Here is a 17,072-nt window from a genome sequence, read left to right as displayed (position 1 = left end):
ATATTAATAATTTATTATGATTCAACATGCCACGTAAGCAGACTCTAACGTCTGTTAACTCAGACTTAATGGAAGAGGCTTATATGCTACGTTTTTTAAAATATAAGAGTTATTTTAGATACGAGTAAATCATAAGGGCTTAAGTGGTCCATAGTCAAAACCATATGGGCTAAAATGGACCATAACCTTATTTATTATCTTTTTAAATTTTTTTAATATTTTAAAATTATTTTTTTGAATAAATTTAAATATCCTTTTCTTCTCCCTCCTCTTGGATTGTGATACACAACCTTGATAAGCCACAATCATATTGTTTATGTTGTCAAGTTCTCTCCTGATAGCTATCTCTCAAGGAGAGAACTTGACGACGGAAACACCATGGTTGTGGCCCATCAAGGTTGTGTATCACAATCGAGGAGATAGCTCTCTCTCACTTTCACCTTCGATGATAAGACCCTCTACGTGTGGTCTATCATCGACTTCTCCCTCCTCTTCGAGCTCTAACCACTCCTCCTCTTATGGTCGCTACCTCTGTTGGACGATCATATTATTTGAATTTAGCACCTTATTATCAATATCATTGTCAAGACCCTCTCAGGTCATACCAATTACGACTTTTGCTACTCCTATAACCCTAATCCAACATGATCGCATCTGGCTCCTTCGACGAGATCATTCATGTTTGTGAGAGCAGGACGATGATGACATCGTTAAGGAGCGTGGAGTGACGACAACATTGTCATAGAGCGCAAGGTTATGGGGAAGAAAAATAAATAAATAAAATCAGTAATATTGAGATTATAACTAATAAAATAATATTTTTTAAGGGGTTATGAATAGTAAAAGATTGTTAATAGAAAAAAAAAAAAAGAGGCTGCCAATAATAAGCTTCTTATTGTTTTGTATTAAGTGAGGTATAATTGGAAGTTTGTAGCACGGTTTTAAGTATCGATCTGACGACAGATTATACGTGCATCTTGGAATTACATTTTCATATTGCTCCAAATAGATTATTTAGACCCATTTTTCCAATAGATCACAATCACGTTGAGCAAACATACTAATGATCAAGAAATCATTCTACGCTGTACTAAGAATCAATCGAATTTTCACGCCAAATAAAAAGAAAAAAAGTAAGATCCTCTCAACTAGCATAGACTATCGATTAGATTGCAATCCAGATGAGTTGAAACCAGCCTTCCTTGTCACCAAGAGTCATTAACTTCAACTAAGATCTAATACAAAGTATTAGGAGCAATCTTATAAGATCCATAACTAAATGATTAGCTTCACACACACACTCTTGCCATCCAATAAGATCCTCAACGAAATGAGACGGCTTGGCGACAAAAGCTCCATGGTTGGACCACGTTCCCAACGTGAACGCCAACAAGGGATCTTTCTTTACTACTGTTCTTTCCCAAGATTTGGCCAATTCATTGTAATCCGTCATGTCAGTCCACAAGCATTCCAAGAACACACCCTCTCTCTCTCTCTCTCTCTCTCTCTCTGCAGTGCGTGCCTCCTCCGCTCTTCTTCTACAACTCCATTAACTCAGATTTGAAGGAGAGATTTCTGTGTGACAGTAAGAGATGAAGATACAGTGTGATGTTTGCGGCAAAGAGGAGGCTTTGGTGTTCTGCTGCGCGGACGAGGCCGCTCTCTGTGACACCTGCGACCGCCGGGTGCACTGCGCCAACATCCTCGCCGGCAAGCACCGCCGCTTCTCCCTCGACTCCCCCTCCGCCCGCTCCAATCCCCTCTGCGACGTCTGTCAGGTAGTTCGAGTATCAGAACCGATTCAAGAGGCTCCATAGATTTTTTGAACGCTTTGCTGTAAGATCCATTCCATGGCGTCATTTCGCGGCCAAAGTTCGAATCTTTACGGGGAAAGAGTTGAGTTACGGTGGTATGATTTGTAGGAGAAGAGAGCAGTTCTGTTCTGCCGAGAGGACAGAGCGATCCTCTGTGGAGCCTGCGATGCCTCCATACACAGCGCCAACCACCTCACCATGAAGCATAGCAGGTTCCTCCTCACCGGCGTCCGCTTCTCCGCCGCTCCCATCTCGGCACCCGAGCCAGTGACGGCGGCGTATAGCTTCTCCGCCACTGCCATAGTCCCCGCCGCCTCTACGACCTCGGCCACAGCCAACTTCGGCGCCAGTAGCATCTCGGAGTATCTCATCAAGATGTGCCCAGGCTGGCACGTTGAGGACCTACTGGATGATGATGCGGCCGCCAACGTCGCCATGGATGGCTTCTCCAAGGTCCACGGCTACAAATACATCCAGAAAAGGCTCCAAGATCGAATCATCACGAGAGCTAATATATGGTGTGCAGGTGGATGAGTCGCTGCCTTCCCTGGACGCTGATCTGGACAGCGGCGGCGGGCTGGAAACCATCTGCGCGCCACACGTACCTCAGCTTCCTCCACCAGGTCCTCCCGCCGGCGGCGCCGCCCACGACCAGCACCGGCTCGGAGGCAACAAGGTAGGAATCAACTTCCGAGAGCGGACCGAACAGGCGCTCGTGGTGCCTCAGAGCTCCTCTATTCCGACTCCCAACAAGAGACCAAGGCGCTCGTTAACTTTCGGTGTGCCTAAAGTTAGTTAATCACATATTAGCTTATAATTAATTATCTTTAATATATCTATACTTTCAAAAGTCTGTTAACTCTGTTTCCCTTCTATTTATCATTGAATATGTATGATATTTTTATCAATATAATCGACGACATAAAGAGAAAGATGATTAAATATTTTACTTTCATAAGTCTAAGAATTTCAATATAATTTTTGAAGGGGTAAGAAACGAGATAATAAGAATAGCTAATTATCTATCTGTCTTCTCAACAGTAACTTAGGTTTTTTTTTTTTTTTTTGCTTCCTTTGAGGTGAGAAAGGAAAACGACAAGAAAAAAAAAGGACATTATATATATATATATATATATATATATATATATATATATATATATATATATATAGGAAGCCCTTTCATGGATTTCCCATGGAAGCTCAAACAGCCAAGGTCTCGTAGAGGGGAATAAGATCCTCTCCTTGGACTTTGGAAGCTAGAGAGACTTAGTCTATCTTTGGGACAGAGTTTCAAGACTCTTCCCTTTTCCAAGGCCAAGTTATCTCACGACAAACAATATATATATATATATATATATATATATATATATATATATCACAGAAATGCAAGAGAAAAGGACGACAGAGGAAAGTGGAAAACATCAAAACCAGTTGATGAAAGCATGTAGAGACAAGAAACAAACAAGACGTCTACAACGTATGATTATATACAGCATACAAAAAAAGCTCACATTCGATCTAAGTAAATACCTCAAATCACCACATGTTTCTTGAGAATTTTGTTGACGAGTATTCCACCTCAATTCATATTGAATTTCTATTTCACAAAGCACACCCATTCATTTGACTTGCATGATAAGATGTCTTCGGATGCCGAAGTTACCAAGCAGCTGAATCACTCTGAAAGGCACCTGCAAATGTTGGCTGAGGATTGAGTTTCGCTTGACGAACAAATTGTCCTTTCACTCGAGGACGCTGCTCTGCAAGTAATTTTCTGGCGTGATACCGAACCTGTGAAACTCAAAATAAAATCACCATGAATCAGTATTTCATATACGATGAAGCTTTCGATTGTAATCTTGTTTATCACTAGTCAAGTTCATATCACTAGCTTGTCTTGTCCGAGAAGAATCTAGTTTGCTTCATTTCAATCCGAAAATGATGATTGCTCTAAGAACCATAAAGTTGAATATAAATTAGTACCTTCTTTTCAAAACATCTTTCTTTCCTCTTCAATCGAAATTTGTTTAGAGCCATTTCTCTTTGGCTCATGCTACCATCTGTTACCTTGGTTCCTTCACGAGCCAATTTGACCTCATCATTTACCGTCACTGTGATGGGCCTGAAAATATTTGTTGCAAACGTGTGTCCGGTAGTTCCACTGAGAACACCCCCACTAGCACTGCTATTAGGTTCACTTCTTCCACCATTACATATGCTACTACTACCATTTTCACCAGCTGCTGATAAAATGTGCCTCTGTTTATCGACTTCCATATGTTCTTCCTGCTCTTGCACATAATGATAAGATGAACTTCTAGTGTTCTTGCCATCTGGAATGCCACCTTCCACAGAGTCCTGGTCTTCTTGGGTAGGTTGGTGTGATGAGTTTGTCTCTGTGGTAGTTTTTAGCCAAACAGATGGACTTGTACTCCAAAATTGATGATCTGACTCTGTATAAATCATGTGTTGCATTGCTGTATCATACTCGGAACACAAGGGCATGTTTCCAACTGGAAGAGTGAATGGAATAACTTGAAGGGGATTGCATTGAACTGAATGTTCTACAACCTCGAACGTCGTCTCTTCCATATTTATAGTAGAACCTTGATATTTTGAATGTTCAGTACAATTCGGGTCATTGCCTTTAGATCCTGAATTCAGCGAGGTAGGCATTACTGTTCTGGAATTGTACCTGTAGTAAAAGACAGGTTGAGTAGTTCTATGACAAATTATGGATATAAGATAATGTCTACAACAGATCCAACTTATTTTATCATAAAAAATCATTCACAGGATGCACGGAAAAGAGGAGAAAAGGTTCATAAGAAAGCAAGTATGTAAAATTGAATGTTTAAATTTTCCACCTAGTTCCCTTTACGATACAGTAAAGAGAAGGCCTATTGGGAAAGACATGCAAAGAGGAAAAGGCGGGCAACATGAATTAGTATAAAGGAAGAAACTTCTTTCAATGGTCTCTAACACCATAATCTTGACCAATTAATAAAGACTGCCAAAAATAGTCAATATCAAGTAAGGCAGCCCAATGTATGAGGCTCCTGCTGCTGCTAAAAAGGATTAGTGTACAAAGCTATACTCAGCAAGTATAAAGGCTGTTTTCATGTAGTCTAGATCTGGTAGAGAAATTAGATCGTTCTGTTTGTAATGAACATAAAATCCAGTGATGGAAAAAAAGAACAAAAATCCATTTTCTCATACACTATCAATTCTACATCATGCCTCTCTAATAGCTCTAATCCAAATATCTTCTTCCTTTAACTTTCCTTCATAGACAATGAATAATCCGGCATCAGCTTTGATTTTCTAATAAAAAAGGAAAATAGTCCTTAGAACCAGCCATGTGCATACAAGAACACTATATTCTATTAGCACAAACTCTGAAATCTTTTAATTCCATGCATTTTACTACTTGTCCAATCTCTTTAATTGAATATATGCAGTAGAAATTCTTGATTTTGGATACCCTCTTGAAATCCGACATTAGAAATATGTCTAGAAATTAGATCATTTTAAGCCCGTTTTTATGTAAAACAGGCGTATGCTACATGTTTGACTAATGTTCATCTTCAGATCCTTAGGAGTTCATAGAATCAACATAATCCCCAACTAGATAAACACAACTAATCAGATGTTATTTCGGATAAGATAAACTAAAATTTTCAAATGTTTCACCGGGTGAAGAATGTCAACTTTCATTTCATGTGATCTAACAATATCCGAATGTTGGTTCGAATGTAAACCCTCATTTTAAAAAAGGTGTCATTGTGAATGATGACTCCTCCCTCCATTGCAGGGGATTGAGAGGGTCAAATTACGGTCATAGCTCTGCACTCAAAGAGATTGTTTGCATGACTAGAACTGCTGCAACCAGGTGGTAATAGAGCAACCTTAATATGGGTAACAAGGTTGTCTCTGCATAAGCGCAATGTCTATGATTTACTAATATGAAGATCAAAAAATTAGTCGAGCCTTAAGCTGTGAATTAAAGTATAATGAAACACTCACAGTGAGAAGGCTGATGAATTTGAATGGTTCCACACATTGATCTCATCACAGTCATGCTTCTCAGGAAGTATTCTCTCGCATCTTTTTAGAGAGAGCTCCAACTGAGGTGTGGGGCAAGACTTATGAATAACATCAATATCATGAATTGCCATGTCTGAAGACCCACTTTGAACAGTGTTTCTGCCTCTAGATTGAAGAGTACCCTTTGATTGATTATCAATCACTCGGATTATAGAAGTTATGTCATGATAACATTTCTGGCCATCTTTCTCATTGGTGATAGTGTTGGAGTCCATGCATTCTTTTTGTATCACATCCACATTTTTACTAGCTGCTGTGACAGTAACAAGTTTAAACAGAACCAGCTTATCTCAGTTGCATAAAGTCCCAAATTGTCATAATGAGAAAAATGAAAATTGAACATGACGAAAAATAGTACCATTAGCTGCATTTTTATTACAGAATGGTGCATTGTAGAATTGAATATTCTCTCCATCATTCAGAGTTACAGATGCTTCCACTGCTTTTCGCTGCTTGAGCTCCAAGTGGTTGTGTTTAATGTCAGTTGCCACATCTGACCTTGCACAAGAGCTCTGCACAAGAGGTGGAAAAGTGTAGTGTCTAGGTGAAATTATATTTACAATTCTACATTCAGATTTGTTGCCAGAAGCGCGCTACACTTCACTGAAAGAAAAATATCCTAAAATAAAGATCAATCTTGTGCTTACAATCAGAAATAATTTCACAAGAAAAAATATGATAACTGAGATTGTCAAAACATACCCTGTTGTGTCAAGCTATAATAAAAGTACAAAGTATAGGAATATTGCATGTAGAATCTCTAATATTATTTCTGATGTTTAGGCTATATGTAGGAGAAGTATAGATCCAGTAATCTTGTAATAGGGAAAAAAAATTCCACAAATAGAGTTACAGGAAGTTAATGATCCATCATTTAATGGAAATCATATCATATATGCTGTACACTCAATTTAAATATAGTATGAAGATCTCTTACTTGAGCATCACTGCATTCCTTATATGTGTAATCGGTTGAATGTCCTCCTTTTCTGGAATGAGCTTTCAGTTTATGCTTTGCATCACATTTATCTTGAATCTCATGCACACCACTCTGTCCACTTGCCTTACAGAGAATGCAATTATGCAAATATCAATATATGCTCAGATAAGAAGAAATATTACAATAAAGCCAATGGTTAAGTTCGAGGGGATAATGATGACTAAGATGTAAATGAATCTTACAATTTGCCTTCTCCAAACATGCTGCCACAAATTCCTAAGCTCATTCTTGCGGATTGGTTTAATGAGAAAGTCGGCTGCACCTTTCAACATGCACTTGAAAACTATGCTGACGGAATCATGTGAAGACATCACTGGATGAATCAAAGGAAGATTTTGTATTGTGACCTAAGTATTACTGCTAAGAAACTCTTCTCAAAGAGCATTACAGGAAAGAAGTCAAAAATCACGAATCATACTTATGACTGGAATATTCCTGCATGTCTCATGATCCATTATCATGCTGAGAAGGCCATATCCAGAGACTGATGGCAAGTCAACTTCAGTCAAAACAAGGTCTATACTCTGGGGTTTCTCCCTGAGTGTTTCCCATGCCTTCAAGCCATCTGATGATGATGCAGCAACTGTTGGATCCGAAACATAAAAATTTTAAGGATATTTCCATCTTAAAAATGCCAGTTTATCTTGAAATTGAAAAGCATGGTACTCCATACAAATGGAACTTCTGAATGAAAAACTTGAAGGATGTGATCCCTGCATCATAAAAGACTAAAGCAAGCAGTAAACTGTAGTTGGTTGATCTAAAAGATTAAAGCTTATTGCTGAAATATGTGTATGGTTTAGAACCAAGAGTTTACCTTCTGGTGGAGGCAGGTAGAACTGATAGAAGCTCTTCTAATTTGGATTTAGGTCTATTGGTCCTTCTGTTGTATGTGTTCTCTGTCTCCTATAGAAGCTCTTCTAGTTTGGATTTAGGTCTATCGGTCCTTCTGTTGTATGTGTTCTCTGTGTCCTTCCTACTTTTCTCCCATTCTCATTCATAAACTGTGAACACTAGTTTTGATACCCTGCTACAAATGTTTGACATAAAAATCATCTTGGGCAATACCTAATGTGGGAAAGTTCCTAATTTTAGGTTATTGACATACAGAAACCTAATAGGAAAGCTATACTATATAGAAGAAGTCGACTTTCATTTACACAGTAAATGCATAATCACAAAAGATGTTAAATGATCTGCACACAGCAAGACTTTGTGAGGTGAAATCCTATGTAATAAAGATCCGTACACTAATACAATCCAATACTAAAAGGCTGTAATTGTCTTGATTGTAAAAGCATTTTTAAATTGTCTTTTAATGACAGCATTTTAGAGTAACAAGCTACTCGTCAAATGCATCAAAATAAATTCTGGGAAAGAAAAACTTGAAGTTCCTGTATCCAGCTGGCCATTTTGCAGTGTTCACAGCAAATTGAGGCCTGTTTGTCACTTTGTCTAAGGATGTATGAGTTGCAAATTTTATAACATTAAAATAAGAAAAAGATGTTAAAGGTTCCTCTAGTAGTCCTGCTTTGGCATGTTCCTAAATGTTCAATACTTACCTCATGTGTTTTAAACACAACATCTAGCAACAAAAAGATGAACAACAGGGATCTAACACAGCTTTTCACTTCCACCTATTTGGTTTCTTTTTTCCTTTATAGTCTGTATGAGTTGTTAATTTTATAACATTAAAATAAGAAAAATATGTTAAAGGTTCCTCTAGTAGTCCTACTTTGGCATGTTCCTAAATGTTCAATACTTACCTCATGTGTTTTAAACACAACATCTAGCAACAAAAAGATGAACAACAGGGATCTAACTCAGCTTTTCACTTCCACCTATTTGGTTTCTTTTTTCCTTTATAGTCTGCATCTCATCAATACCCCTGTATTTACTCAATGTTTTTTTACAAGACTATGCTCGTTTAATTGAATATATATATATATATATATATATATATATATATATATATATATATATATATATATATATATATATATATATATATATATATATATATATATGTATATGTATATATATTTATATATGTATATGCATATATATGTATATATGTATATATATATATATACATATATATATATATATATGTATACTTTCTTAACTTAGCATTATGGTAAATTAATTGCCATTAGCAGTAATAATTGCCATTCATGGCATGTCATTTGATCACAACCAATATATCATTACTGAGATCTTTCCTTCTTCCACAACAGGAAACTAATCATCTGTCTACCCCAGTATTCATCCTCTACCATTTAGCCTTTAGATTGTATCTAACCAAGGAATTCTTTCAGTTTCACCCAAACCCCTTGATGAATCTTCTAAGCAACATGAATTAAAGGAAAACAATGGAACTTAATGAAATGAAATGCAAGAGCCTTTAGATTTAACATTGTCACCCATCAAATAATCACAGAGCCCATCGAATTGTCACCCATCAAATCATCAAGTAATCATAGGACAAACAGATAATATATTAATTTCATCACAGAGCCCATTGGAACATAGAACCTCTTTCCTATCTAAAAAGTCTTTATCACGCTTGCTGATTTCCTTACAATCACATATGTGGAAACTCCTGAAGCTGAGTCCAACAAATTAAATCCATAAGAAGTTCAATTAGACTGAATCCGGAAAAAGAAAACTAATGGACCATTGCAATAGTAAAAGAAACATTTTTGTGTAGCAATATACTTCCAAAGGTCGATTCATTAATAACAACAAGCAAAGTATTATCTAACACGATGTCTCTAAAGAACCCAAAGTATCAAGAATATTTCAGCTCCCACTTTGTAACTTTGCGTAGTCCAATAATTCCATCAATGATGAAATATTAACCTATATCTAAATCCCAAAACCAAATCATAAGAATCAAAAGCCAATTTGATCATGCCACGGATATACACCTATCTGCTTCAGTTTGTAAGTATCGATAGGAATCACATTTTCATCAGCGGAAGTATGGAAAGTAGGGATCGATCTGTTACATATCAAAGGATCAGCCGGAGAAGTGGAAGGAGAAGAAACGAACCTCTGTAGCCACACTTCCTGAGGAGCGCGGCAATGATCTGCCGGGTGGAATCATCCCCCTCCACAAGCAGCACCCTAACCGACATGTTCGGCAAGACCATCTCCTCCTCCTCCACTTCCCCTTCTCCCGCCACCACCGCCTCCGCCTCCGCCTCCTCTTCACCTGACCTTCCTCTCTCCTCTTTCGCCCCCATATCCACCTCCAACCCTAACCACGCCACGGCCGTCTGTTCCTTCGCACCTCTTTGTTCGCTCGTTGGTGAGGTAAGCGACACCGCAGCGATCCACGGCTCCGCCGCAACCAAATATCCCCTCGAGGAAAATATCTTTTCCGGATGGCGTGCGGGCCACGTCGACGTACACCGCGTTTGCCGCCACCCGTGGTCCGCGGGGCCCGCAGTGACATGTCTCGAGCTGGGCCACCAGTTCAGATATTTCCCCTGCCCCGCATCCGATTCGACCCGCAACTGGTCGTCCTCGACGCGCCACGTGCCAGGACTCTTCGGAAGATGTTCAAGAGAACGCGCGGGGCGACGCATCGTATCCGTTACCTACGGTTCCGATTGGAGCGTCCGGGGCGGTGGGATCGGAGCAGGATTACACGCAGGGCAGGGTAACGGGACGGTCGATCCGGAGAAGTCGTGTTCCTGTGGGCATCGCTGTCGCGCGAGGACGGTGTACGAGGTTTTATGATGGACACGATTCGCGACGAGCCACCAACCCAGTTTGATAACATATGTTATTTTTAATATTTTAGATGTTATTTTTTATATTATTATAATGGATTTATGATAATTTTTATTGAGAGGATCAACTTTTCTGATGCTATTATAATATATAATCCGGAAACTTATCATTTTTGGAAGGTGTTTTATTTTCTCCGTTAAAGGGTTTATTTTTGAATTATTATATTTTCTTGAAAAATCATAGTAAAGAAATTCTACATATCCATTTGAAGGAGCCAACGTTACCTCAACAACCATGTCGCCCATCCTCCGCTCATTCCTTCCCTAAATATAAACACAGCCTTCACACCACCCATGTCTCTCTCTCTCTCTCTCTCTCTCTCTAATCCTGCCACCCTATAAAAACTGGTCAGCTGCTCACTTCCACCTCGCCATTCCTCCAAGCATCTGAAACGCTTTTTCCTCCACAGCCAAAAAGAAACCATGGGCGGCTGTGCGAGTAAGCCGACGACCACCGAAGGCCAGGCTCCTGAGGCGCCACCAGCCAATAACTTAGCTCCCACCGACGTGACCGTCACCGCCACCGCCGAGGCCGCTGAGGTACCAAAGAGCCTAACTGGCTGCCGTTGATTCTCTTACGATTCTCTTCCCTGATCTGACACTGTCTATTAGGTCGTGGCGGAATCCAACGAGACTGCCGAGGAGAGCAAGGAAGAGACATCGAGTGAGGCGAAGCCCCAAGAGGTTGAGCCTGCTGTGGAAGGAGGCGAGCACAAGGCCGAGGAGAAGGAGGAGATGAGCGCGGAGGAAGTGGCCACTGCGACTGCACAGACGTCCTAACCCTTCTCACGTCTGCATGAGGACGTGGTGATCGTTCTGTACTCGACTGTGTCGTCATGTGGACGTATAAACGAAAATAATCGGCAACTTCGTTGTTGGATATGTATACACATTTGTGTTCATGATCGTACATGTCAAATAAATTGATTGTGGCCATTATTATTCACATTTCGTCTTAGATCTTGTGTTTCTTGTCGTTGGATACATGTAGCCTTCCACGAACCTGTCAGAGAGAGAGAGAGAGAGAGAGAGAGAGAGAGAGATATATATATATATATATATATATATATATATATATATATATATAATATTTTCTAAAGAATATAAACAGCTATTTTGAGTTTCAACATTTTTATGCAATTGTTTGAATTTTATAGGGCTATATACATGTGGTAAAATTATATTTAGAGAAGCAAATAGAAAGACCACAAACTTCAGAGGATACACACACACACCCCACTTAAACTAGACTCCATAATATATATACATCAAAATCTTCTTGGTCTTCTAGGGTCTTTCCATGGCTTCAGTGCCAAGCAAGCGCCATAATTGGAAGGCAAGCAAATGCACTCTTGAGCTAGTCATCTTATATATTGGCCAATAAAGCATCACAAATTAGCTAAAAGGACACAAGGATATTACAATGAACACCAAGGCTGCATGATTGGAATAGGAAGATACAGAGCAAGATTCACATGAGGAACTTAACTGGACTGACATGATTCTCTAGCATCAAACAACTTCAGCATACACTCAAAGTTCAAATGTTTCGAAGAAAGAAAAATAATTGAGAGCGAGAGCCATGCTCTGGACCAAACGGATCACTTCAGCTCTCTGTCATGAGCGACCACCAGCATAACAGTAAGCACACCAGGCCAGGCAATCCGATTGATGTCGCCCTATTTGCAGAGCTGCTGTCTTTGCCTGCAGAAGAACCTGAAGCACCCGAAACAAAATCAAGAACAAGCGTAAGAATTAAAGAATGAGTCTACTTGGAAAGGAAATTTGACTTTTTCTTGGTGTTTGTGAGTAGTTTAAAAATGCAACAAAAAGACTAATTCTATCGTTGTTTGAAAGCCATACAGAAAAGCTAGTGTTTGGATGGGTGAATCACTGGAGATAAAAGAATAAAAATGTCTATTCATAAAAACCAAATGCAGAAAATCCATTTAAGGAGCTTTCTAAATGAGGTGAGTCAATTTAGATTAATGGTGCCAGAAGGACAGAGAAGATCTAACATAGCTTTTTTTTGAAACAATAAGAATGCATTTATTGATTCTTAGAAAGTTCATGCTACAGAAGATCTAACATGGTGCATTTATTATGACATCGTTTACATATCATCAAATGAGTGAACTTTCCTCGTTCCAATTAACAACCTTCTATATCTAGTTCACCACTGCAGCTCTCAAACAACCGATCCAATGATTAAATGATACAGAGTGAAGTACTCAAACCTGAGTATCTAACAAGTACATAAGTCTAAGTAACAAAATCATGAGACAAAGGGCAGACTAAAATCATGAGACAAAGGGCAGACTACATGAATTGGAAGGAGTAATTTTAAGAAAAGAAAAATAAAGCAAATGATTTGCACCAGCACCTGGCTCAAAATTTAGTTTAGGCCCAAAAAAGTGAAAATTAGAGTTCATTAGCAATCCCCCACTTGGAGAAGACCTTGCCTGATGGTGAGCAATGATCACCATCATCAAGTAGCACATTAAAGATCTAGAACTAAACTAGTCAATTGGTTTCACCAAGAACATTTTGAGTCAGATAAAGAGGAAAAAGAAGTTATACTAAGAGAAAACTGGTCAAAACAGTACCCCTGTACCAAATTATATTATTTTCTGTTTGTCATATAAAACTGAAGCTAGCTATGAAGATCTTCTAACCAGCATAAATATATTCCAACGATCAAATATATACACATAAAGGAAGCATGGGATACTATGTTATTTATGACATATAGGTTGCCCAAACGCAATTCTAGAATTTACAAAAACCAACTCCAAAAATTTTGAGTGAAAAAATAGCACAGCCAAAGAGATTGCTTCTCATCCAACTGCTTGAATAATTTTAAACCAAAATTAGCGTCCATAGTCATTGAATACATTCAAAATCTCTGCCTAACTGCAAGGAGAAAGACCATCAACACATCAAGTGGACAAGTAAAACAGTCATATTTGCAACTTAATTTAGAATATGGGTTATAAGATGAGAATGAATCCCAACTGTACAAATATACAAGGAGAAATGTTATTATGGCAATGGATGTTTGCATGGTTTAAAAAGAGAAAAAAAAAAAAAAACTTAGTGAAGGTTGGTGCAAATTCTTGAAAATGCAGCTGTTGGATTCAATCTATTGTTAGATTTTTTTATTATTTCCCAAAAATAAGATAAACAATTGTTTTTTGTCATGGATAGATAACAGGGGCTTAGGATGAAGTGGGCAAAGGAATGAGAAAGATGAGGAAGATAAAATAGGAGATGAGGGGACATTAGTGATTAGACCACACAAACATGGTGAATGCTTGACATGTGTTACTAAGTGGACGTAAAAAACATTTATCTTTCTACGAACACGGCCTGATATACCGAAGAAAGCACAGCTCAAGGAGCTACTTAGAAGTAAAAGACTGACAAGTTTGGTGCACAACTGACACATCCCTAAGTGAATGGTAGAGTTGTAAAGTAACTGGTGTCCATGGCCAAGATGACAAGCAAATTAGACTCAAAACCATTGGCAGATAAACAAGACCAAGTTATGGCAAGGAGTACAAAAAGAATAGTTGTGAAATGGAGCATATGCCACAAGGAACAATATAAGCCCCAAGCAAAGAGATTAGTACACAGAAATAAGCAAATACACAAAGAATTGACCAGAGACGACCAACTAAGTTTGGTTGGTAGCAGAGTTAGCACATAACAAGGTGAACTGGCTTTTGGCTTCTATATTTACATGATTTCTTCTTTCTTCAAATAAAAGAGGCAAAAGTTAAACTTTCCCTTTTTTTATGATAATAATTCTGGTCAATGGATTGGTTTTATGTTTTATTTCAGATGTTTAGTTTTACTACAAATAGGCACATATAAAATACCTTATAGAAGCTGATATGCCTAAAAAGGTACAAATTTCCAAACACAGCATTGAAAAGGTGGTGCTGCGCAAATATTTATCGCAACGAATCATTATATAACCTCTTACCTGCTCCAATCATCATGCCGCTATAAGCAATTATTACATAAAGCCATTATAAGCTTTAAACTGTTTCTAAATAATTCATCATTGTCATGCATTCTACGTAGCATATTCTGCAATCAAGCACAAAGTTATCTCTAAAATTTATGCCCGGCCCTCACTTACTACAACTCGCCTTATTAAGTTCATATTTCTCACGTACTTCTTGTACAGGGTAAACCTCGATGTCCAACAATAGACTACTCAAAATATTACAGATAATGTCTTCTTCTTGTCTCAGCATATCTATGCATAGTTCCGTTTTCCTAGACCAACACCAAAAATATACCAATTAACGGTTGGCAAAAGCAGTAAGAGATTGCCTATATGATACAATTTTCTAGGAGTAAAGCAAAACTAGACATTATTTTTGACAATTCAAACACTTTGATTCTTGTCGACAAAATAATCTAGTCAACCAACAAACATAAAAGTAATGGTCACAGTACTATGAAAGAGTATTGATGGCATACCGGTGTCATTGTTGGAGGACGATGGAGTTGCAGCTGCAAATAAAACAAAGAAATATGTTAAGACCAAAATTAGGCGATCCGAACGATCTAAAGAAAAGGTCTGAACTTTACGACTATAAACACAAGAGAAGTACGGATAAATCTCGAAATATTCTCCATCTATCCAACTTTAATTCCACGGGCTCCGAGGTAACGATCCACACCCCTCCTCGTGAGAAGGTAAAGTTGAGCAAAAGGTAGAACAGGGGAGGTGAAGGGAGGGGAGGGTAGAGTGGTTTACTGGTGCCGCTGGCCGTGGCGGTTTCGCAGGCGCGCTGGTCGGTAGAGACGCCGCAGCGCTTGGACATCTGGATGGCCTGGGTGATGTTGACGTTGAAGGCCCTGAGGACGGCGGTGTTGTTGAAGAGGGAGCAGAGGCAGGGCAGCTGAGTCTTGGCCGCCTGCTTCAGTGGATTGCAGCAGGAATCCGGCGGCGTGGTCGTCGAGTTCAGGTACCCAGCGCAACCCACCAGATTCGACACGCAATCCGGCGGCGACTGCGCCGCCGATCCCGCCACCGCGGCCGCCACCACAGCCATCGCCATCAGACCCGCAGCGAAATGGACGCCCATCTCCGTCCACCGTTCTCCTTCCCCTTTCCCCAAAAGACCAAAGAAAGCCAGCAACACAGCACCCCAACTGACTCGTGTCGCCCGTCGCGAGCACACTGCGACGCCTAAATAAACGCTCCAAACCGCCGAGGGACTCGGGCTCATCTACCTGCACCGAGGCAGCGTCCAGAGCTATTCGATTGGGTGGCGAGCCTTCACTCGTCAGCGACGATGGGGCCCACGGAGCGCCAGCAGCCTCGTGCGGTGTGTCTTCTACCTACTTGGACGGTGGAGCGTGGCGAACACTTTACTCTCCAGCTGGGGAGTAGCTGAGCGTGCGGGAGGTGTGAAGGCGGCAGCAGCATCACGAAATGACTGTTACCGTGATGACTACATATCCCCAAGGGTTATGGTTTACGGCCCATGGAAGAGGTCTTTCACCCTTCTTCAACCTCGGCCATTTACTGTGCTCGGCAATGATGAAGGTCGCCCTTTATTGCGCAGCTGTCATCCCTGTCTGTAGTTACAGGGATGGCAGATGGGGGGCATGAATTAAACGAGGGGTTGCTTCTGTGGGTTGGTTTTATTTTATTAAGAGTTAATTATAGTTTTTTTTATAATTAATTATTTTTTTATGTTTTTAAAAATTATATTAAGATCTCTAAACTTATCAAAATAAAATATTAAGATTTTTTATATAAAATTAAAAAGATAAATTTATATAATTAAAAATTATGAGAGAGAAGATTTTATTAGTACAACGAAATTAAATATTTCACTTTTGTAAATACAAGGTTCTTAATTTTTGATTACATTATGCTATGGTAAGAAAAATGTAAGCTCCTTACATTAAAGGAGGTTCACAGTATTGTAGATCATCATTGAGTGCATGTGACCTCAATTGCGAGATGTGAATACGTAGATACAATGATGGCGAATCATAATGGCATGCGGTCGGCCTTCTCATTTCCCATACTGTGCCACTCAAACCTCTGTCTCCAGCGAAGCCACTCGGTTAATGCATTCTGTATAGAAAGTCATACGATGATTCTGTATATGAACAGAGTAATAAATAATATTCTGTATATATATATATATATAATTGAAATTTGGATAGCGGAATATGCAAAATCCGGAACACAAAAGTCAATGTTTTTGGTCAGCTCAGTTTGGCCACTAATTCTGATTTGTACCCTTTTCTTTCCGTGTCTGTCTGCGTTTATATGATATCTAATCTTACTATCAATGTATTTGGGCTCTTCTAATC

General features: G+C 39.2%; 4 protein-coding genes across 7 annotated transcripts; 2 read left to right on the top strand and 2 right to left on the bottom strand.

The window, feature by feature from the left end:
- Nucleotides 1-1,186: 1,186 nt before the first annotated feature.
- LOC135642582 (B-box zinc finger protein 20-like) lies at nucleotides 1,187-2,664 on the top strand. The gene is made up of 3 exons (XM_065158840.1): nucleotides 1,187-1,778; nucleotides 1,923-2,267; nucleotides 2,341-2,664. The coding sequence occupies exons 1-3, from the start codon at nucleotides 1,593-1,595 to the stop codon at nucleotides 2,611-2,613; spliced, it is 804 nt and encodes a 267-aa protein (XP_065014912.1). The 5' UTR covers nucleotides 1,187-1,592; the 3' UTR covers nucleotides 2,614-2,664.
- Nucleotides 2,461-10,184, bottom strand: LOC135642569 (two-component response regulator-like PRR95). Of its 4 annotated transcripts, none has more exons than XR_010498004.1 (9): nucleotides 9,977-10,184; nucleotides 7,340-7,504; nucleotides 7,104-7,234; nucleotides 6,859-6,984; nucleotides 6,280-6,433; nucleotides 5,841-6,174; nucleotides 3,798-4,509; nucleotides 3,345-3,605; nucleotides 2,461-2,599 (listed from the first exon to the last, which is right to left on the bottom strand). XR_010498004.1 is itself a non-coding variant. In XM_065158836.1 (9 exons), exons 3-9 carry the CDS (start codon nucleotides 7,380-7,382, stop codon nucleotides 3,474-3,476), a joined length of 1,632 nt encoding a protein of 543 aa, XP_065014908.1. In that variant the 5' UTR covers nucleotides 7,383-7,504; nucleotides 7,739-7,948; nucleotides 9,977-10,107; the 3' UTR covers nucleotides 3,227-3,473. The 4 variants fall into 4 exon arrangements, 3 of the variants coding, with proteins under 3 accessions (XP_065014908.1, XP_065014896.1, XP_065014903.1); XM_065158836.1 differs by lacking the exon at nucleotides 2,461-2,599 and adding an exon at nucleotides 7,739-7,948 and having other exon boundaries at nucleotides 3,227-3,605; nucleotides 9,977-10,107; XM_065158824.1 differs by lacking the exon at nucleotides 2,461-2,599 and having other exon boundaries at nucleotides 3,227-3,605.
- Nucleotides 10,185-11,018: 834 nt separating this feature from the next.
- On the top strand, nucleotides 11,019-11,667 carry LOC135672328 (cytochrome b-c1 complex subunit 6, mitochondrial-like). The gene is made up of 2 exons (XM_065180784.1): nucleotides 11,019-11,261; nucleotides 11,334-11,667. The coding sequence occupies exons 1-2, from the start codon at nucleotides 11,145-11,147 to the stop codon at nucleotides 11,499-11,501; spliced, it is 285 nt and encodes a 94-aa protein (XP_065036856.1). The 5' UTR covers nucleotides 11,019-11,144; the 3' UTR covers nucleotides 11,502-11,667.
- Nucleotides 11,668-12,073: 406 nt separating this feature from the next.
- On the bottom strand, nucleotides 12,074-15,918 carry LOC135642563 (non-specific lipid transfer protein GPI-anchored 7-like). Its single transcript, XM_065158819.1, has 3 exons — nucleotides 15,496-15,918; nucleotides 15,216-15,248; nucleotides 12,074-12,437 (listed from the first exon to the last, which is right to left on the bottom strand). The coding sequence occupies exons 1-3, from the start codon at nucleotides 15,824-15,826 to the stop codon at nucleotides 12,328-12,330; spliced, it is 474 nt and encodes a 157-aa protein (XP_065014891.1). The 5' UTR covers nucleotides 15,827-15,918; the 3' UTR covers nucleotides 12,074-12,327.
- Between the last annotated feature and the right edge of the window lie 1,154 nt (nucleotides 15,919-17,072).

This window comes from Musa acuminata, chromosome BXJ1-4, assembly GCF_036884655.1.
Source record: "Musa acuminata AAA Group cultivar baxijiao chromosome BXJ1-4, Cavendish_Baxijiao_AAA, whole genome shotgun sequence".
NCBI lineage: Eukaryota > Viridiplantae > Streptophyta > Magnoliopsida > Zingiberales > Musaceae > Musa > Musa acuminata.
The sequence above is the reverse complement of the archived record's forward strand: the minus strand, read 5'-3'. Positions and strand labels throughout refer to the sequence as shown.